The following is a 23,339-nucleotide window of genomic DNA, read 5'->3' as shown; positions in this document are numbered from 1 at the left end:
CTATTAAAGGGATACAAGTTAATTGTCTTCAGACAATTTCTATTCGCTGCTGCACGAAGGCCTGCCGACACCGTTGCCCTCCCTCACGGGTACAGTGTTGATGCAGTCCATGTCACTCCTGAACGAGAACTGATCTCATCGCTCCGATTCCACGGTGGTCGTCCTCCTGGACTCATTAAGTCCCTTGGCTGCCATTGCAGTCTTGTCCATCAGCCACCATCCCGTCTCGCTATTTTTCCTCCCCTTGCCCATTTTTTTTTTATCATTGAACAAGTTACTCGCATTATATTGTCATAATTATTATAGATTACTCAACTTATACAAGTTGTGATTGACATTGTAATGAGCTTGGCCCTCATTTGGTATGGAGGAGGGCATGGATTTGATCCCGACTGTTGACGCCTGGATATTTAGAGTTTGCATGTTCTCCCCGTGGTCATGTGGATTTTTCTCCAGGTCCTCCGGTTCTTCTCCTACACATTTAGAAACATGTGTTTAGAGTATTTGGCTGCTATAAAATTCCACGGATTAAGCCACCTCATTAAAAAACAAATGTTGTGCTTATGAAACGACTGGCAACGCATCGTCACAAAATATTAGTATCATTTGTGGCCAGGTGGCTTCCGAAAAAGAGTTGTACAGCTCAGTGGGCCTTACCTGGTAAAATTACAATAGTTTATAGATGGTTTCTCCTACTTCTCAATGGAAACCTGGCAGTACAATCTTAAGAGCTTGTGTTTCGAGGCTCATGCGACAAACGTTTAGCATTTTCATTTTTGAGTTTCATTGGCGTGTTGAAAGGACACTGGAGTATCCAGAAGAAACCCATGTGTAGAAGAGACCCATGTGTAGAAGAGACAAAGCATTCAAATGCCACACAAATAGGTCAGCAACCTGCTTGCTGCACTCGTGCCTACTGGCCACCTCGTAGACCTGAAGGTGGGCGTTTGGAATGTATCGTCATATTAGCATGAGCAACCTATCCAGTCGTCAAAGCTCTGCATTGTATTTGTACCTCTGCACACCCAGTGCCAATAGTACGAGTGTCACGATGCAGCGTTCGGGCAGAACACTGCCCGATCGATAAACCCGGGGGCCTAAGTTCAATTCGCCATCACGGCTAACATCAGTGGTGAGTGGAATCCACATCGGTCTTGTGTGCTCACCAGACCTTCACCAACCCACACTGACTGGTGTGGTGAAGTATGGTAAAGCACCTTGGATGAATAATGTGCCACATGGAGGCATTCGTTCAAAAGTAGATTGTCAAAAGCCTGTAAATAAAAACGTAACATTTGACAATTCATTGAGTTATCCGTTAAGTTTTTTTTTATCTCACGGTACATGCCTCCATCACCTGTGTTGGAATTTTTTTTGTCATACGTTGTATGTAATGGGTTCATGTCACCCCTGCAGCCACTGGAGGTGCTTCCATTGTTTAAAAATAAACGATACTTAAATCGAATCGCGACTATTGAAGTTGCCATTGTAAGGGTTGGTGGTTAGGTTTAGATGAATCATTCACCCCAAATATAGAGTGCAGTGCTACGCGTTTTTCCACAATTGTTGCACGATGATGGTGAATGCATCCCTCGGGAGTGCATCACAAATTGATTGTGAACTTTGGGAAGTGGCCGAGCTGCTTAACGGAAAGACGCGAGACTTGGCCAAAAGTGAAAAGAGGATACAGTGTAAAATGACAGTTGTAGCATTGTGTTTATACTGTATTATGCAGTGGTTGCACCATGGGAGAGAGTGTGACCACGACATCACAATGTGGACTTTTCATTGCTGGCTGAAGATCTCCAGCAATAAAGAGCAAAGATCCAAATTCAATTGGGCAGGGAGACGTTTTAACCAGACGTGTATCGACATTTCCTGCATTGCTAAGTTCATCTTTTGCAATTACCGCTTCATATCAATGCAATAGACCAAGAAACATTCATCATTAACACTGCCTTAAAATAATAAAAGTATGTAATATTTAAACTTTTTAACATTTTTTTATATTACCATGTCAGGCCCACTGAGCTATATAGCTTTATTTCAGAAGTGTAATAGCCACAAATGATAGCTCAACGAAGTGGCTTGTCATGTGGAAATTTATAGCAGCCACATACTGTACTCAAAACACGTGTTGATTCTAAATCCGGGAGGGAAAAACCAGAGGACCCGGAGAAAAATCCACGCGACCACAGGGAGAACATGCAGACTCCAAATATACAGGCGTCAGCATCAGGATCGAACCCACGACCTCCTACATGGCATGCGAAGTAGTTACAATCTTGCCCCTACGGCACCGCTATATATTATACTGATATAATGGCCTTTCTTCATAGCACGTGCTAGGAAGGAGGGCCTTTGGCTAAAACGTGCTGTGCACCACTGTTAATTGTGCTTATGAAACCAGTGCCAACACAGCATTACCAAATATTTGTATCAATGAAATTGGATAGTTGCTCTCTTGAAGTCCAAATTAACCGTGAGACGTACTGTAATTGGATGTCAACGTTTGCTATTGACAACCTTTTCAATGCTTTACAACCGATGTTGTACGCATGTATGTTGAACTTCTTTCGCACTGTACGTAGCCAACCGCACTCATTGGAGGTGCCAAAGCGTTTTTACATCAGTTCTGTCCATCCGTCCATCCGTCCATAACAGGGTGGCACATGATATCCCGAGTTAAGCTCAAGGTGATGCAATGTGAGGGAAACTGCAGAATAAAGCTGTTGCTATGAGAGAATTACCCTTGTGAAAACTTGCCAAATGGATGAAAGGGTTTTTCAAACTCGTTTGTGTACAACTGAGCCATTAGCGCAAAGGAAATATTGGGGGCAGTCATGGATATCTGTGACAGGAGTCGGCCATGCTATGCGCGACTTTATCGAATGCGCAGGCGCATGTGTGTGTGCAGTAAACAGCGTTTGTGTTTTTCAGTGAAAACGCTTTCGCTGTTTATCGGACGACGCCCTCATGGTGCCAGGATGTCGTTCTAGAAGCCCTCTACTCACACGGGCAATGAATGGACATCCCCCGCAGAGAATGAACGCCTGGTCCGGCCACTCGTGGATCAAGACTTTTGTGCTCTTGTGTGCCATACGTTTTGGTCATTTTTAATGACCACGGTGTCAAAAAATAACGATGCTCATTGCAGTGATTGCGCATGTACAGTCTGTTACTTTCATAATACGGTCATGGCCAAGTTAAGTCTTTGTCTTGCCGAGGTAAGTGCATTCCATTTAAAGTAGGTGGTATAATAATAATATTCATAAATTCATTTTTTCAAGAAATTCTCGCCAAGTCATCAGATTTTCAGGAGGGTCCCACTTTGGGATGTTTAGCCAATTCCTTTTTGTATTTTGCGCCGCTTAAAAACAATACCAGGAGAGGAATCCAGAGTGACGGCACTGAAAAGTTTTCACAGAAGAGTCGCAAACCAACTTGCTGTACTGCCATCTCCTGGCCATTTCACAACCCAGCAGACTTGGGAGTCTCGGCACGAGATGAAATCTGCATGAACCACCAACCCTGCCTGGGAGACCAGGCGAAAGCCACCATACCTGATTACTAATACGCATACGCCTATTAAACATAATCTATGCCGTGAGTTGCCTGGCTGGCTTTCTGGCTGCTGGCTGGGCTCCTCTCCAGCCCAACAATAACTCTGTTGTTCGTGGCTGCGGGGCCGTTGCCACCGAAATCAACTGGCTAACTGACTAAACTGCATTTACGTATAACAAATGAACGTTGAATTGCATTGAAACGGCGGAAGAAGTTTGGAAGACATAATAATGGATAGCGACACCGAAGAGGTGGGAGTAATGAATTCAGAAGACTGACGCGGTCCATTTAAAATAGCTCTGACGTTTCAAGTTGTGTTCCTAACAATGTCATTGTTTTTCTAGAATATAAAAAAAAACTTAACATTATAAATTATCTTGCCATTTTATGACATAAAACAGCAGATTACTTTTTTTAGTGCTCGGTACAGGATTGTGAGGAGGGTATGAAAATGAGTGCTGCCTCTTATTTTTCTTTGCGGAGAAATGGAGTCTCTTTCAGTAATAAAATCAAATCTTCAGTTACCCAGCAGAGCCTGGCTGAGTTCTGAGACTCATGTTCAAGGTGCACGTGTGTGACTTGGCACCGCTAATAACCAGGGTTCAAATCCAAGTAGCCACCTGTGATTTAGACCGGGTGCTATAGTGTAGCGAGTGGAGGGTGACAGCCCAGTCACCAATGTCTGCACACAAAAACTTACATCACTTTAAAATAAGTACACTGAGAATACATGACTACATTCAAAAGCTGACAGTGGAAATAAATGTATATTGGTTTGACAGCCAAGTGACAAACATTTCCCTGTAGCTGGGATTGTGGGAAAGTACCTCTCCCCCCCCAAGTGTGTGTACGTGAAGGTCACTTGTTGGGATCTCAGAGTATGTATTTGATATCTCCTTCCACAAGCCACTCTCTAACACACAGGGGGTGATGCGTTGCTCTGCTAGGAGTTCCAAATGGATACTTTGTCTCGTGATATTACGCAGACAGCACCGTTGGAATACAATGGGAAACGAGAGAAAAAAACGAGTCCAGGGCAGCCTGGTTCAATTCCCACTCAAGCCAATTTAAACTGTCCACACGTCTCTTTGTTGGGCCTTGCTTCGGTCCACCCAACGTAAACGGGTTAGGCTGCTGCGTGCACTAAGTAGATTATTGGATTTATTGCGATGGGATTAAAGTGCGTTCATCTCTGCTCTTCCAAACCATCTGTCCAGTGTCGCCAAGTCGCTTTTACTCCCTGTGAAATGGGAAGGCTTGGGCACTTTGCAAGGCCTACCTTTTCCACCTGTACATGTGTCAATCCTCTTAGGTAACGGCGTCACCAAACTGCGGGTCATGGCAGGATATTTGGCTGTTTTACAACGCTAGCTAGTGCTGGTTGGTGAAGCTATGGTGCACAGATGTGGGAGCATAAAAGTACAGCACAGCAATCGATTTGGCTGCACTGCCCTCTTCTGCTCACAGACATATCCCTGCAGTAGCCGGCAACGCCTTATTTTTATACACATGATGGTCAAGCGTCGTAGAACTATCCAGGCTAATTCCTGCATATCTTCTGAGATCTGATGATGGCCACATTTCGTGTGATTTAGTCGTGGGCTACCTATGCCTCTCAGGATTAACACGAAAGTCTCAGGTCTTAATAGAAGTACTCTCAAGTGTTGCTGGTGATAAGCCGCCACGTTATTAACAAGAAAGGGTTTTTTGTCCCAGTGCGATGCACGCTGCCCATCCTGCGCACATTATTTATCCGAGATAAGCAGTAGCATTAATATGACAGCTTGAGCACATGGCCAATTGAGTTGCTCGCAGTAAATTGACGCAGGATTGCATCCGGTGGCTCTTCAGCCTTGGCGAAAGACGATAAATCATTGTTTCCCGCCTTAGGCAATATTTGTGGCCCAGGATTTCTTTCATACAGCATATCAACATTCTTTGTCATTGTGCGTGCATTAGGCGGTGTGATCGCGGGCGTGTTCTGAAAAGGTGGTAAATGCTACTCGAGTGTGTAAGGGGTGCGTGGTGAGGGGGGGGTCTTGGAGAGCGGGGTGGAAGGGGATCAGTTCGGTACAGAGAGGGTGGCTTGGAGAGGTGGCGGCAGCCACTTTTTCCCTTAACGTGAACCGAAAACACGTCAACCTTCGGTGACTGCTGCGGGGAAACAGCGCCGGTAATGAGAATGTTAATGAAGGGAGAAAGGTCTTTGTGTCATTTTTAATGAAAGAAACCTAATAATCATAAAGGTTACCCTTCACTGCTTAATTATAATACAATGTACACAAATATAACAATTCGTTATGATATTAATATAGGGCAGTGTACGAACATAATGTTTCTTTCATTAAATAATCCGTGCGGTAAACCGATCTGCGGGAAGATTTCGTTGTACATTCACTGGTTCTTCTCATTATCTGCGCTTATCCACAGATAAGAGGAGTGGCCCTGAAGTGGTGGCAGATTTTCCCTATTTGTGCTTATCTGCGGGTGAGTCGCCCGGAAGTAGTCACCCAGAAATGCTACGTTCATTCTATCACGAGTGCTTTTCCACAGATGAAACTTCACCCAGATGTGGTGGCTTCTAGCTCTGGGATATCTGCTTCCGTTGTCTTTTCTCTTTCACTGGGGTGACACTGCTCTATGAGCGTTAAGAATGGTTTAGTAATGATTTAGTAATGATCCCAATAGCACAGTTTATAAACATGGAAAAAAAACTACTACAATAAAGCATGCTGTCATTGAGCCACTGGGTTAACATTTTATAAACCACTATATTTAATAAAGAAAATGTTCCTATCTCATGAAAAGCGTTTTGCTCGTAAACCGAATGTGGCCCCATCCATAGGAATTTGGCATTTACTCCAGTGGCTCATGGCATTCATTCAACAGAAATTCCCAGCCCAAACTACACATTTCTCTCATGCTTTGATTGAATTATAGATAAACATTACTTAATAATAATTTAAATTTGTAATGCAAATAGTATTCACTCTCTCTCAAACAGAGAAAATGACTCCGAGGAACGAGGAACCACGGACAAACAGGAAAGCAGCCAAGGCGATGCGCCAGTGCCAACAATTCCCCCATCTCTCTGGGCCTCTAGATATTCAGATGTTTTCAGCCAATTAATATCCATGAGTGTTTATACGTGTGGAAGGAAACCAGAGCTCCTGAATAAAACCTACTCATCCGAGGACGCAACGCTCAATCCCATAGAGATGGAATAGATGGAGTCCACATTTCCCGTAACCACTCTTTCCTGGCAAGCCAGGTTATGGCACCTCAACACTCATTGGAAGGCAGTTTGATAAGATTTCTGTGATCCACCAACCATTGCCTCCACAGTGCTGGATTATAGGCGTGCACCACTACGACCACCACCACCACGACCAATGCAATAAAGGCCAAAAATATGAAAGAAAAAAAACCTAATAATCACAAACACTAGCCCCATCTGTCTCTGTTGTCATTAAATCAATACTGACTTGTCTTCGGTGACCATTTTTTCTCCGGGCATCACAATCCCATGCTGCCCTTGCTGCTGCCAAATGCTTATAACAATACAAGTAAATCTCGGTTAAATATTTACAAAGTATCGCCTCTACAGGCGTCGTTTACTTCCTCATTAGTGTAATAGGCAGCCATTGTGTCCGAGTTGCGTTAAGGCTGCGTGGCCTCGTGCCTCTCTGCCTGCCCTTGAGCAATGAGATTGAGCTTGGCACCGTGTGCCCGTTCAACCAAGCGAGCGAACACGACCGAGAGGATTTCAACCGCGGAGATGGAGCAATGAAATCAGTCCTTGTAAAAGGTCCTGCACGAGGTGGAATGTTGCCGTGCAGGACCACTCGAAGATGGCGAGAGCTTGATGCAGCCTCTATCCACGCAGTGGATTGATCATGGCTGACGATTTATGCCCGTGCGTGGCTGCCACTGAAACTAAGCAGCGCTGCTTTTTCGTGTTTGTGCCGCGCCCAGGGCCACTGGGAGCGTTGTGTAAAACGTCCTCTTCGGTGGCCACTACCGCCAGTGGAGAGAGAAAGAGAGAGGCATGCATGCTCCTTGCTTTCCACTGTGGCAGGCCATCTGTTCCCATTGTTTGCCAGAGGCCACGTTTTCGGCCGCTGGAATGACTCGCTAAGCGCGACTAAACCATTTTCTAATACGCCGTTGCTGCTGCTGCTCGTAAACTATGCATTTTTCAAAAGCGCCTTTTGAATGATGAAAGGACATTTGGAGCGATGTTAATAGGTTTGGACGCGCCAACTACAAATCGCAAACAGTGATGGCCGTTGTATTTTTCACAGCGCGGCAAATACAGCAGCACTGTACATCGATGTTGGCAAAAAATAAAACATCGATAGCATTGCCTTGCAAAAGAAAAATGTATAATTGGCTGGTATGACGGACAATGTGGCCCTTCTTCAGAGCAGAGATTGTCAGGGCAGAGAGATTGAGTGGCTTGCAGCTGGAGACTGCTTCATGCCGTGGGGCCCTGGGACAATTTGGAAAGTTTACAAACGAACAAATATGGATTAACATACACAGGTTTTTCTTACATATTTCAATCATGTTAATTCTTACTTTCACGGTGCATGCTTTGCATTAATTCTTTACACGCTATGCTAATCATATGTAAATTATATGCTAATCGTACATGTAAGACTAACAGAACAAAACTGTACAAATGAAAGAATAGAAACAATTCAAATTAGATGGTATAAATGAGACTAAAAATATTTTTGCGTCAGATTGCAACCCCGAATCACACAAATAAAAATACAAAGAATAATGGTTATTTGGAATTCTATTCTACTTTGCCCAAAGAGGCAAAACTTGAGACGCTAAATCTGTCGGATTTCTGCAGCCCAGCCACCGTTCACAGGCATAATTGCTCGCGTAAAATGTGGAGATTGAAATTTCCCACACGCGATAGCTGGGCGACGTCGATGCGATTGCGTGTGTCGGTGTGTGTCGCGATAGGCCAGGAGGGTGTACATTGCCGGCCAGGTTGTGCGTCGCTCTAAAAAATTACGCAAGCGACGGGTGCTTTGTCTTCTTCCAGCGGAGAGACCTCATCGTTCAGAGTAGTGTGTGGAGGGACGTGGGGTGCATGGGCGTGGAGTGGGAGTTGGAGGGGGGCGGTCGTGCGAATACATTCGTGTCTGGGCAGACCCACGAGGGTGAGGAATAGCTCCGTATCTTGTGGCAGGAAGGGTTCAACAGCTGAGGGCATATGTTGTCGTACGAGCTGATGGATGTCGTCTGTTTGAGAGTCGTATATCTTTTTTTTCACTCTTTTCTGATGTGTCGCACAGGCTCGCACTACGGAGCCATCGTTTATAACATTTCTGGACAGATATTTTCGTGGCCAAAATTGCTTTGTCACACTTTTTTAAGCAACCGTAAAAAATGTGGTTAAGACCGATTTGTGTTTTTGATGTGGTCAGGTGGTCCGCAGGTCTTGAGAGAGCTGAGCTGGCATAATTGAGATCCTGGGTTTGAATCCTGGTTTCAGTCGACTGCTGTTGAAACTGGGTTCTCAAGTGGTAGCGATTTGATGGTCTCAGGCTGGTCACGAATGAATACACACACAAATGCTGTTAGTTGGCTTAATTCCAGCTCTTGAGAAATTATAAATATCGGTTTGGCTGTTATGCGACAAATATTGCTCTCAAATTGGCATTCAGAAAGTAGCTTTGAATTACAGTATCTACTGCTGTGGGCCATTCTGGAACATGAATGGTTGGCCAGCTTTGTGAGAGATCTGAATGAACACTTAATCTCATGGCACAATGCGAAGCGTAGAATTGGGAGGCAATTGGGGAATATCTATGTATAGTTTTTAAGAGCTGTTTCTTTTGTATATATACTGTACAATGTCTGATACTAGATCTGATAATTCTATACTACTTACTACACATCTAAACACAGTGTTTGTCTTACAGTATTTAATTGCAAATATGCACTGGTCTGCTAGATTATACTGTTGCCTACATAGGGAATTAAACCTTTTCTTGAGCAATTGCAGCTGAATAATTGTATTTCGTCTGCTTTAAAATTCACCAAAGTGCAACATTGCTATTTTTCTGAAGAGCTGGGTTTATTCTTCATTAATTAAATTAGTCGTATGCAAGCATTCTTTTTCCTGTCTCCCTCGCATTGCTGCTATGTAAAATTAGCAATACAACTGCGGTATCGCCGGGTCAGGCAGCAGAGTCATTAAGTGCCTGGCACGCAATCGAGAGTTTTGAGTTAAATGTCTAGCAAACGGTGGACTCTGTTCAATATCGTTTTCATAATTAGTTTATAAGAAGAACATCCAAAAGATGAGGGCATAACGTCATCGGCAGACGGCATGATAAACTAATGCATGCCGATTCGCTGCGGAATGCCGTATTCTGCCGAGCGTGGCTTAATTGGCGCCCAAACAGTGTTCCCGTTTGAGTTCTTGGGCTTTCCGTTTATTATATTTAACGAATGGTTGCCTCGTTTGGCTGACCCCAAATTCAGGTTCTTCATGCGCTGGTCACCAACTATGAGAACCAGGTTTAAAGGTAGTACTAAAAACCAAGTGTTACTCGAGTCTGGCTTTGAGAGGTTTTCTATTGGCTGCCGAGTGCAATGGGGGTTAGCCTGTAATATAGTGATGTGAATAGGTTGTATGGATGTTGAACTTCTTTTGCACCATACGCCGGCAACCGTGCTAATCGGAGGTGCTCATATGAGTTTGACGGATCACACATAGATGGGCCCATTTTGTGCAGGAGATACCCTTTGGTAAAGGCCATGAGGGTTCCATCGGGCAGCAGCACAGGAATTAGGATTTGCACAGGTTATCTGTGCGTATATAATAGAGGTTTTTTTGTATTAGATCGCGTAAATATATGTGTCGTTAAAACCCGCCACCACTCGACACAGCCAACTAGTAAGGGTTGTCACGTAACGTGTCGGATGGTGGCGGGTTTTAACGACACTTTTATATATTTAGGCGATCTAACCCAAAAAAAACCTCTATTGTATGGACTTTCTCCATGCATTTAAATGTTTCACCCCCGTGCAAAAACACACAACAAGCAATTGTCCAGGGTTGAGCCTTCCTGAATGCCTGGGTGTGCTTGGTCTTCGAGTTGGCAAGGAGCAGTAAGGGATTCGCCATTCTGTCTGTGCGGAGCTCTGACAGTAGCTCCGTCATATACCACGTGGGTTTTCTCTCTCCAGGTACTCCCACAAACACTCGCGAATGATAATTGGCTAAACATCTCAATGCAGAAGCCGCCGAAAACGGTCGTAAGGATCAGTGAGGCTTCCCTAGGTCTATAATAGCTACGTAGCATATCAAGTAATGACTCCACCATGGATAGACTGTGCATAATCATCAAACGATTTCGTCCCGACGTGTTATTTTAATTGCCATTAATGCAATGCATGACTTCAATTAGACTCTGTTGCATATGCTATTTTTACATGTGGGGGAACAAAAACCCAATAATAATGACAGCGAGGTCTTGACAACGCTGGCATTCGCTCTCACGCGCAATAACAACTACAGAAACATGTTTATGTAATATTAAAATACAGTAGCAGCGCAAATAAGAGCACATTTTCATTATTGACTTTCCTTTGAGAAGTGAATTGTGGTTGTGAGGTGACCGGATAACCTCAGAGGGTCACGGTGATGAGCTGAGATCTTGGGTTCGAATCCAGGCAGTCGCCTCTTGATTAAACTTGATATCTCCAGTGTCGTGATTTGATGGCCTCCGCAACAATCAATAATTATGTCACTCACAAAAACCATTGCATTTATCTCGATTATTACACCTCTTGAGAATTACAAACAATTACTGCCGTGCGACGAATGTAACTCTCTTGGCAGAGTGGGTGGTAACAGACCTGTGTGAACCAGAGGTCAAAATTATTGTATAAGTACCTCTGCAGTCACCGCTTCTAATGGCCATTCTGTTGCAAAAGTGGTTGAACTGCACCGTGGGAGATCCGGATGAGTAATGACTTGACGATGATGGCACAATCGCGATAACATCGGCCGAAAAAGACAGATCAAAAAGAGAATCGTTGCTGTACAATACCCTTTGTCTCGTAATAACTCCCCTCGTATATATCCCCATCACAACTTCCTCCATTGTCTCGTAATAACGCGACGGTGGCGGCCACTGTGAGGGAGTGGTTTTTGTCGCGTTGGCCTAATGAGCTGGAGCTGATGCGGGCTCACCCGTCGGCTGGGGTCTGACACCTGATCCTGCATGAGGGGTATGGTGAGGGAGTGTGATGAGGGAGTGTGGTGGGGGGGTGTGGTGGGGGAGTGTGAAGTGCCCATGCCTCCAAGAAAGCAGAGGGGAGGTGGCACACTGGTGGCTGAGAGGGGGCGTGGTGGGGGGGGGGCAGTGGAGATGTAACAGGGATTGTGTGGGGAGATGGGGCTGGAGTGAAGGGCGGGGTGGGGGCTAAGAGCGACCCTCCCTACCCCCACTGTCGGCAGACGCCTGCGAAGAACCGTCCAATCGGCTGTGGTCGCGCGTGCCCAGGCCACGCTGGGATTCAGTCTCCTGCTAGCGAGAGAGCCGGCTCCGTCTGGTGAGGCACAGCAGCACCGCTGCCTAATGTTGCCCTAGAGAGGTGGGTATAGTCTAGACAGCCGTTACATGGGATCGTGTCCCAGACAGATCGACGGAATAAGAGACGGAGACGAACGTACGTTCGAAAAGCCACATTAGCCGGAGATACAAATGACTTTAACCATCTAGGCAGACAGCCAGCCTGATAGAGCAACAGGCAGACAACCAGTGAATTGAACAAGCAGACAATCGGCCACACAGTTGGTTAACCGTGCAGACAGGCAGCCAAGCGGTCTATCGGAGCCATTCAGCCGGGCAAGCGATGCGGCTGCGCTGGTAACCGGCTTCCAGCTTTTGTTTGGGTGCGAGGCTGTGAGCCGGCGCTTTATCCTCATTAGGCTGATGCCACGGCTGATGTGCCGGCTGCTCTGTCGACATGCAAATCTCGACGGATGGTTGCTGACGTCACTCCCCCACCCGTCCGTCTGCCGCGCGTTCCTCCAGCAGCCCGGCTCGGGGTGCTGGGGGGGGCGGCCCGGGTACCGTTAGGCGCGGGCGAGCGGTAGCATCCCTGTCTGCTCACCTCCCCCTCCGCCCCCCTCTCCCGTCTTGCGCCCCTTCACAGGTGAGAAGACGCTGCAGCATCGGAGCGATGTCCTAGAGACGTCCGTGCTTCTCAACCCCTCGGAGAACACGCTCGTCGGCGAGGTGAGTGCGCGCGCGTTTACGAAGCGATGCTGCACAAATGTGCAGAGGCAGCGGAAAGGTCATTAACTGGATAAATGGAATTGCACTGCACACCAGGGGGACCCTGTTCTCATCTTCGTGTGGTGCTTGGTGTGAATTGCATCGGCACTCCCAATTGGTTTTTCTGTGCCGGTTACTAGGAAACAAATCTCTGTGCCTGTGTGTTTGTATAGACGTGGGAGCGACTGTACAGTGGGTTTGTGCACGGTGCTGCACACTCGGTGGCCTGAGTTCGGTTCCCAACCATGGCTCACATTGGAGAATTGTATCTGAACCAGTCCTGGGCATCTCCTAGGTCCACTCAGCCTTACACGATTACCTGGTGCGATGTCTTAAGCATCAGCCCTGGGGAGACGAAGTCGGCCCTGCGTGGTGCTGTCCACATCACCGCCTCTTGCACTGTCCTCCTCTAGGTGTTCACAAACAGAACTTGCCTCCACGAGTCTGTTCGAGTCTAAACGGCAGTCTTTGTCTTTGTGCTGTGCAGATGTATATTTTTCACGTGCACACACATTTGGCAAGAGAATCGTGGAAAGTGTTGTCCTACCATCAACGGTGCTTTCACGGGTAATGGAAAACTCGATGCAAAAACCTGAGGATATTGCATTTTTGACGAGCTATATCGTATTTTTAATTAATTACATTGTTCTTCACTGGGTGTGGTGCCGAGATGACGTATGTCACATTCAGCTATGGGGACAGCGGTGTGGTGCCTGTAGGAGGCAGCACCGCAACTGCACAAATTATTCAGTAATGCTGCTGCTACGTTGGCAGCGGTGCACAAGCACAATTAAACAAAAAAAACTAATCAATTCGTCTGTCAATAACACAGTGGCCTTTAAAGAAAAACCAAATATATGAAAGGTGACGTTTCTGGCAATGGTCCTTCTTTGTAGCACATAAAAGAAGGGCCATTACCCAAAATGTCACAGCTACGTTGATGGTCTCTTTGTGGGCTGCTTTCTCACCAGACATTTTACGCTTTTTCTCACATACACAAAACGAAGAGCCGAATAAAGGGACTGGCTGAACATTTCGAGAAGGATCCACTGTGAACAAGAGGGCTTGAGACATTGTTTGGAAAAGAAGTGTTACATTCTCATGAGATATTAAATTCACAGCCCTTTGTCAATCCAGTGCTGAATGAATGCCTTCCCACACCACCGGTTGTCAGGGTTGTTACTCTGCCACACTGGTTAATGTAGGTGGGTGAAGGGGTGTACCCAGGACCGGCTGAGATGCTACTCGCCGCTCACGTTAGCTGTGGCCGAGATTCGAACTCTGCACGCTGATCTCATTGCGCACTGCGCAAACCTCTCGGCCTCTAATCACGATGTCATACTAATAATATATTATCAGTGCTTGTGGTGTGAAATATTAATCAGGTGACACGACGGCGACTAAAAGAACTCTGCAAGGGCAGCAGTCGCCAGGATTCGGAAGATGAGTTTCTGATGTCAGTGCACATTTCCAGGCCGCCACCGCCTGCCGCTGTCACACTTTTAAAATACGTGACGGGCAGAGACAGCGCCACGTTTAAACATTTAAAAGAATTTCCCTGCATCATTTATGTATGCACTATATAGCGGGCATCGCGTTGGAAAGGCTGCATGGTAAAAACGGGGCCAAAATGGAGTTCACTTTCCCAAAAATGGATTAGGTGGTGGTGGCTTTTTTGAAGTGGGGGAAATTAATTGGCCCCTGTGGGATGAGATGTTTTTGTTTTAAAAGTTGCAGTGGTGGAGCGTTTAAAATTATTTATGTCACCGAAAGCAAAAAAAGGCAACGCAACACCACGTGCGTGGCGGAGCAGTGGCATCGCTTTATGAGCAGCAGCACAGTGAACGTAAAAATGTAGGCCACTGTGTTTGTATGCAGGGTTATGAGAACTGTGAATGCGTCCCTCGAGTCGACATTTTGATGGTGCACAAACAATATATTTTCCTACATGCCATGATCCTCTCTCTTTATTATGTACTCGCGGGAAGTACCCGGCGTTGCCCGGGTAAAAAAGACAGACACACACATCGACTTACACACACTTACAGACATGGACCCACACACACAAACACAGCGACTTACACACACAGATTTACATATATGGACTCACACACACAGACATCGACTTTAGCAACGCACACATGGAGTTACACACACACATATCGACGTACACGCATACAGCGACTCGCACACAAACATACATAGACAACCACACACATCGACCTAAACACACATATGGACTTACACACACATGGAGACATGCACACACATCGACTTACACACACACAGACTGACACACACGTACACAGACTGACACACACAACGCTCTACACATAAAGACACATCGACTCGCACACACACATCGACTTATAAACACATAAACATCGACTTACACGCACACATGGACTCAAACACACAAACACATCGACTCTGACACTCACACATGAACTCACACACACACATCGACTGACAGACACATCGACTGACACGCACATTGACTCGCACACACACACACATATGGACTTACGCACACACTTGGACATACACATCGACACACACACACAAACATCGACGCACACACAGACGCATCGACTCGCGCGCGCGCGCGCGCACACACACAAAGAGACCGTTGCTGACACACAGATGGACTCGCACAGACACAAGGACATAGGCACACACATTAAAAAAGCAAGTAAATTGTGAAAAATGAGTTGTCTGCACACAAACATAATTATTCATATAAATGCAAGGTAATTATGGAAAAAATAGGTTTGAATGTACGTAAGTTTAGTGAAAGAAGAAAATGAAATAATATTTTTGTGCACACAAACAATATTACGTTCATATTTCCAAGGTTATGTAAATGATAGGTTTTTATGTATGTGCGTTTAGCAAAAGAAGCAATAAAATGAAATAATATTTTTCTGCACGCAAAAAAAAAGAAATGTATTATTTACAAGGTGATTAATTTAAATAATGGGTTTCTATCTACGTGAGGTTAGCGAAAGAAGCAATAAAAAAGTAGTCTGCACACAAACAAAATTATTATGATATTTCCAAACCAATTGCTTTAATATCATTTTTCTATGTATGTGAGGTTAGCGAAAGATGCAATAAAATTGTACTTAACATTACCGTGGTGAGGCCTAGTCCCGTGCAGATTCCGCAGCCTCGCCTAGATTGTGCAGCCGGCCGCGGTGGTTCCCTGGCAGGCTGTGGGCTGGGCCACTCCCCCCGCCCGCGCAACAATAATGACTATCGAAGCGCTATATAATATTAATGTAGGGACTCTATAGCAGTAATTGCACGCATTGGGGTGGGGGGGTACACGACATTTAGAAGAATTAAGGTCAGCGTTTTGTGGGAAAATGTCCCCCTCACCCCGACCGACTTGGTAAAAGCTGTCCCCCCCCCCCCACCAAATGCGTGTGACTTGGTACGGTAGATTGCGTGCCATTTAATAAATACATAAGCACAAACTGCACAATCGCTAATTGACGTAATTTTAAGTTCACAGATGGGAAAAGGGAATGGCGCTTGCTCACGGCGGGGCTTACGGCGTATCTGGCTATTTTTTTTTCACATAAACCCCACCGTTGGAGAGCCAAGCGCACGACCACACACAAACCCACAAACGCACACACAATTTTTGACTTTTTTTTTATATATATAGAAGATAGAAGAAGATAGATGAGCTTTACATTTGTTATGTATATTGCATGCCTTTCTCTGGGGCTTGGAACTGTACACAAAGAACTTAACTAATTGGTGCGTGTCGATTCACCGGTTTAAAATCGACCCTTCTATTCATGATACATGCATCAATTTGTGCATGTAAGAATCACTTATTTCTCACCACATACTTCACATGTAACCAGTTCACGTGACCCCTGCAGACAAGAGGTGCTGCATTACAATATAAATGTTTACAATGAGATATGTTTTTAATAGAATTACAACCTGGAACCATGATGGGGACAGAATTGATACAGGCCCAATGCATACTGTATTTGTGAGGTTATTGCAACACATGTAATGTGGAAGACTTGTAAACGAAACCCCCTGTTGTGAATTGGATGACCTCATTATTTCCTGCTACTGCCAGTCGATGAGTCATTGGGGTAGAGTGTCCTTGTAGGGGGGAGGGGTACAGGGGGGGGTTATCTTGGGTTATGACAAGTTTTTCCTGTGAGTGATGTAACCTCCGTTTAACACGTAGGCGTTCCCAACTAATATTCATAATAAAGCTTTTTGGTTAGATTGCGTAAGTATAAATGTGTTGTAACCCTCCACCACCCAACAAAGCCTACTACGTCAGCCCGACGGTGTGTTGGAGAGTAAATGATTGTTGATTTACTCTCCAACACACCCTTCGGCTGAAGTAGTAACTAATTGGCGCGTTGTTTACGCGACAAACCTTACTGGCTGTGTCGGGTGGTGGAGGGTTACGAGACATTTATACTTACGCAATCTAACCCAAAAATTTTTATTATGAATGATGTAACCTCACTTGTGCCCCCTTGTAATTGCCATGATGCACGGTTGCCTCATACAGCACATGAAGAGGCTAAGAAGGAATGGTGGCTGTTAGAGAGAGAGAGAGGTGCAGGTTGTATCATTGCGTTGAGCCATAAATTAACATTGTTTCTTATGATAATGAATACACGCATATGATTGTGCTTGTGAAAATCGATTATGTATTATTAATGCAAAACGATAAGCCAGTATTAGGTTTCAGTTTATCGAGCTAAAAAGGAAACTGTACAGATGAAACAGGACAAACATATAAGAAATACAAACGAGACATTGAAAAACAAGATGGAGAAACAGATTTTTTTAAATTAAGTTTCAGCCCCAAACTGTGACGATTCATCCCAATGATCATGGGGTGGATGCATTGTTAAATTCCCAGTGAGTCGAGTAGCCTCAGAACACGAAGACAATGACTGGCTGCTAATGTGGCTATCCAAAGCCTGCTCCCAAGCTGTACGGTCTGGAAACGAAAGCAGCTTGGTGTTGAATGCAGGCCGCAACAGCTGACTTGAGTAAAACAAAAGTCACGTGCCTGTTCAAACAGATGATGGGGGGGGAAGCGTTCATCTTCATTGAAGGTCTTTGGCTAGTTACGGAAATTCCACATTTCTTTGGTGGAGACCAGCATATCTGTCGACTAACGACTGTTGACTCCTCGTGAAAGTGGTATTCATTCGTATTGGCCTCAGATGATGTCAAGCTCTGACCCGGATTTGACCTCGTGACCTTTTTTTCACCCTGTGAGTACAGCAGTATGAGGTGCAATATTATTATTTAGACGCTAAATAAATCAAGATTGTAGTGTTGTATTTGTGGAAAATGCAATGCATAGATTTTCATCAGTCCCATTGTTAGATGAAGCCCTCCCCATGCTATTCGGTCATTAGGGTTGTTACACCATACCTCGCCACGATGGTTGGTGTGGGCTGGAGAAGGGTTTGTGCCTGGGACCAGTTCAGATATCACTCACCGCTGGTGTTCGCCGTGGCTAGAAATCGAACTCGGGAAGTCAGGTCGCCGTGGTTCACTAAGCATGGCACCACGGTTTCACCCCATTGAACAATACAAGTGGTCTTTTCAGAAATGCGAGGCTATCCAATGATGTCACCGAGAGAATCCAATCACAAGTCTGCCGTCTTCGAGAAGAGAATGGCTAAAATCCAATCGTCATCTCGTTTTCCTTTAAAAAAAACCCCTTGCTTATAAGATGCGGAACGTTGCTTGGAAACCCAAATACATGACAGAAGAATGCAGGAAAATTGCCTCTGGCTGCCCAAAGCAGCCAGTTGGTGGCCTAATGTTGTGAGGCCGTGTTTAACGAGGCCCTCTCGCTGTGTGCTTCACCCAGGCTGCATAAGTGACGTCAGGAGCTAGTGTAGCGCAGCAACTCTAATCGTTGGCAATTGCCGCCCCGTGTGGCGTGAGGCTGGAAAGGACCTCGTCGCGGTCAAGAGCGTGTGCCCTTCATCATCACAGCGTAAACCGCTGGATAGGAAACTTAATGAGAGAGCCTAGAGACCGTGTCACCCAGAATGCGCCCATTTGCATCCAATCTTCGTCTGGAAAGCGCTTGGATGGGTAACCACCGTGCATAAAATTAGGTGTTGCAGGCTGCTATAGGGATGTGTTGTCAGCAGAGGGCGGTGTAACGAAATTGGTTGCTGTACGATACTTATGCATCGACATCTATGCTCACCCGCCTTCAAAAAGCATGTTGTATGGTCAAAATAACCCCCACGATCCGCATGAGGTGACTTCATGCCCAGCATAGGATTGACATAAGGACTCTACATACATTGATGTTAATGAATGTGGCATTGTGTCCAGATTCCCTGTGATGAATGTCTCACCTTTGAGCAGGGGGCGGTGATGAATTAATGGACCATCGGCATTTCCTGCTTTAAGGGAGCAATAATGCAGTGTACGGGTGACAAGTTGTTCATCGGCACATGGTGCTTTGTCTCAAATTGGTACATTATAATTGACTGGCTTTCTCAGAAGCTGCTCATGTGCACACAGTCAATTGCAGTGGGAATCTGTTGTGTGCGTACATGCGGCTTCCTGGGGAACGACGGCACGGTTGGAATCGCACACAATGCGTTACAGTTCCGGAGTTCGATTCCTGGTCGTGCACAGCATTGGCAACTGGTGTTTTGAACGTGGGTATCCCCCTACGTCGGCTCAGTTAAACGAGTACCTGTTTTATCGGATGTTAACAGAGGCAGCCATACATAGTTCTTGGCCTCTGAATATACCAACCCCTTATGTGTCATGCTGGCCTTCATTTGCATGTATGTTGAACCTCTTTTGCACTGTACGTAGCCAACAGTTTCTAATCGGATGAGGGTCTCCACACTCTGCGGCATGTGGGGTCTTTCTGGCCAGCGTCGGTTGCTGAATGCGGGGAGCACATATGCACGAGTGTATTTTTCTGCGCTGCCCTCTGCTGCCCACCACGTAGCCCCACGACCTATAACAACCTGTTTGGTGCATGGTCACCCATCCCAGTGCTGATCAGGCTCAATTCTGTTGAGCTTACTATGTTGAAGGATATTTGGTGCTTTATTGGTGATTTGGTCACAGGTGTTGGTTGACCTTAATAGGCACTCGCTCACAGGTCTCACTATTGCAGTCAGTGAAGGTGAAATATTACGTGTTTTTATTATTTTATTAAGCTTGTGTATCCAGAATGAGTCTGCTTGGGTGGTTAACCAGAACACCTTCACAGCGTATTACGCCCGTGTTGGCCTCCCTGTATTGGCTTCCAGTTTCACGTAGAATACAGTTTAAAATCCTATTGTTAACATACAAAGCAGTGAACCATCGTGCCGAAGCCTACATCAGTGACATGCTGAACCCGTATGTCCCCTCAAGGCAACCTAAGGTCTGGGGATGCAGATCTTCTCTGCGTTCCCAGGGCGAGGCTTCGGTCTTTGGGTGACTGAGCTTTTCCCTGTGTAGCCCCCAGGCTATGGAATGCTCTTCGAGGAGATATCAGGATCTGTGAGTTTGGACATTTTAAAAATGTGCCTTAATACCTATTTATATGCTTCTGCTTGTTCAACCTTTTGTTAATTTAGTAAATGGATTATTCATATATATTTATTATTTGGGTCTTTCGGTAAAGCCACGTAGATAGAATAAATAATGAAAATATCATGACGTTTCGATTGCAACACAAGCAATCGACCCAAAGAATATGAATTCCTGCAGTCACGAAAGCTTTAAGTCAAGATTTAATATATTTATAATATAATTATTTTTATGCTGAGTCTGCTGCTGCTGTGTCCTGTGCAGTGCTTTGACATCCTTGATGAAAAGCGCAATATAAATGGAATTATTATTACTGAGCCTCATGGCTCTGTGATGATCGCCATGTATCATCTCAGTTGAGTAATTTGCGGGTAATTTCTTTAATTTGGCAAATTTGAACCCTGGCACCCGGAACACAGTGGCCTACTCTCGCGAAAGACATCGCGTATTACTTTCCGGTTAACGCACCCGCAGTAATAACCAGGGCGGCCGCCAGATTCGAACCGTGGAAGTCCGCAACAAAGTGATGAACGCGCTGCCGCTGTGCCACGCCACCGTTCTAAAAGCAGTGTGGCGGAGGGCGTGGGCTGCCCTATCGATGTATTCTCCACTCACAAAAGGTGGTGCTGCTGCGGTGTTTGGACGGTTGTTCATAATGGATTACTTCGGCGCACGCGGTGGTTACGGCTCATTTTGCGTTATCCACTCGCGTCGTCCGCTCGCGCCTGACACCCACGGAGCTGCACTCTCCTTGAGCATTCGTTGACGCGATGTGAAATGTAATGTGGCGGTGCAATGATATCACTGAAAGTCACTCTTAAGTGTTTTCTAATTAGCGGCCGAGACTCGTATTGTTGGGCAGCCCAGGACACGCAGCCAGGGAGTCATGGGTCTGCCAGATAGTATTTTTTGGGGGGTTTATCTTTCTTCAAGCCCTCCTGTCTTGAGACTCTGTAAAGCTTTTCGAGGAAAGTCAATGAATAAATAAATTGTTATTACTACTTCAGTCGATCACCGTCTTTGGTTGCAGCTCTACAACGCTTAGGTTTGTTTATGTCCGCACATTATCCAGCGTGCCTCAATCAATTGCATTGAACGACTGTTTCAATACTGCCAATGAATGGATGCAGGGCGATCCATTTGTACATATTGCACGAGAAAATGGGGAGAAATTATATCGAAAACAACATTTTTATATCATAGCCTCTCCATGTCTCCCACCAATCCCAATGCGCTTACTACACATTTTAACATTCTCGTAAGATTTGGAGCCATCACTCTTCCCAATATTCAATCAAAATCAACTGTTGAGAAGAAAGTAAAAGGCGTCATTAAAAATCACTGAGTATCTCTAAACGGATCACTCTTTATATAACATTTTACCTACTATGAAGAAGGACCATTGCCCCAAAACGTAGCCTCTTAATAATTTTCCTTTTTAAGGTCACAGTGCTATTGACTAAGGTGTTGTGATTTTTTTTGTGCTTACGCACCACTGCACAAGCACAACGAAATTCCATCGGGCCGACTCATTTGCTCATTAAACCTTGTATTGTCAGGGCTTGCAATGCCAGTAAGACTCGAACACTAACGGGACTGTGTTGGCACACACCCCCACACAGTGTTAATGACGAATGTAGCGAGTGTTTTTTTGCCAGTGCCAATGATTGGGTGTGCGGTCGCTGGGAATGTTGTGAATGACTGAGAGAATTGCAATTGCATTGCAGAGTCTGAAATGTAAATTGTATTGCGCTGTGCCCCATGACTTTAAATTCACTGTGGGCATCACTGAGTGCTGGTGCTGCTTTTGTAAGCAGAGACACAGGCCGGTTCTCAAGTTGCTGTGGACAGCTGGGGCGAGCCACTCGAAAAAGCCTCGAAGAGAATTAATGAAATAATTATTTAGATGTCCACTAATCCAAGAAATGCCCTTTCAGCAGCGCTGCAAAATCCGGTCGCCTGGCTATACCAGGCACCCATCTGCAGGCGAAAGAGGCGAGAATGCATCGGCGGCAGTACAGCAAATAGGTTTTGTGACCTGCCAATGTGGCGTTTCTATGGAGTGTAAATGCTTCGCGCGCGCGTGGGTTTATTCGCTGGGTCATTGGGTTTGCCTGCCACGTGTGAAAATGATCAAAAAAGGAATTGGCCAAACATTCCTTTGGCAGGTTCTGAGAATGGGTCTCGAGGCTCGGGGAGGCTTCCATGGGTCAATAGAGGATTGTTATTATTGTTGATGTTATCCGGGAGCCCTTTGTGCCCCCAATTCAACCAGCTTCGAGCCATAACAATTCCAGTCACTTTAACGTTCTGCGGGAATGTAAATACGTTTCTTAACGATAAATAATAGAGCCTTGGGTGCATAAAAGCGAGAGACAATTATGTCGTTACTCGCGTACTTGTCAGGTTTATTAATTAGCCGGAGGGCCAAAATATTGACGCTTGCGTTGTGAGAATATAATTGATAATTTCAGCTGAGATCATGTTTCGGCTGTACGTGGCGAGATACATCCTGGGCCCTGTGTTTGGGGGGTTCTCCTGTCCTTCATGTCGGTAAGGTGGTGAGTTCTCTGATTGTGTTTTGTGGCTGTGCCTGGTCCTGGGCATAATTCAAAATCAGAGGTTTCTGGGTGGCTCATGGGACTAAAGCACCTGTACTGAAACAGTACTGCAGAATACCATGAGTGAGCAGATGCCAAAGAGTTACACTGGAAGTTAATGGTCTGGGCTAACACACACATGCACAGGATATTGTATATATTTGATGACATGCTCGGTCGTCTCTTTGTCTTAAAGAGCAAAGTGTGGAGGGCGTGGAATTTTTTTGAAGGATAAAGCGTTACTGTCTGCCTGTAGCCACAGCTGGGATTAGTTGGTAAACAACACACGGAC

The 23,339-nt window shown here is 45.5% G+C and overlaps 1 protein-coding gene across 1 annotated transcript in view; it reads left to right on the top strand.

The window, feature by feature from the left end:
* MAP1B (microtubule associated protein 1B) overlaps positions 1-23,339 on the top strand; it is a 69,346-nt gene that overhangs the window by 28,950 nt on the left and 17,057 nt on the right. Inside the window, exon 3 of the mRNA XM_078885162.1 lies at positions 12,760-12,842. Coding sequence (XP_078741288.1) covers positions 12,760-12,842 — 83 coding nt within the window. The remainder of the gene's footprint in view (positions 1-12,759; positions 12,843-23,339) is intronic.

Source organism: Lampetra fluviatilis, chromosome 3, assembly GCF_964198595.1.
Source record: "Lampetra fluviatilis chromosome 3, kcLamFluv1.1, whole genome shotgun sequence".
NCBI lineage: Eukaryota > Metazoa > Chordata > Hyperoartia > Petromyzontiformes > Petromyzontidae > Lampetra > Lampetra fluviatilis.
This window is presented reverse-complemented; position numbering and strand designations above follow the sequence as displayed.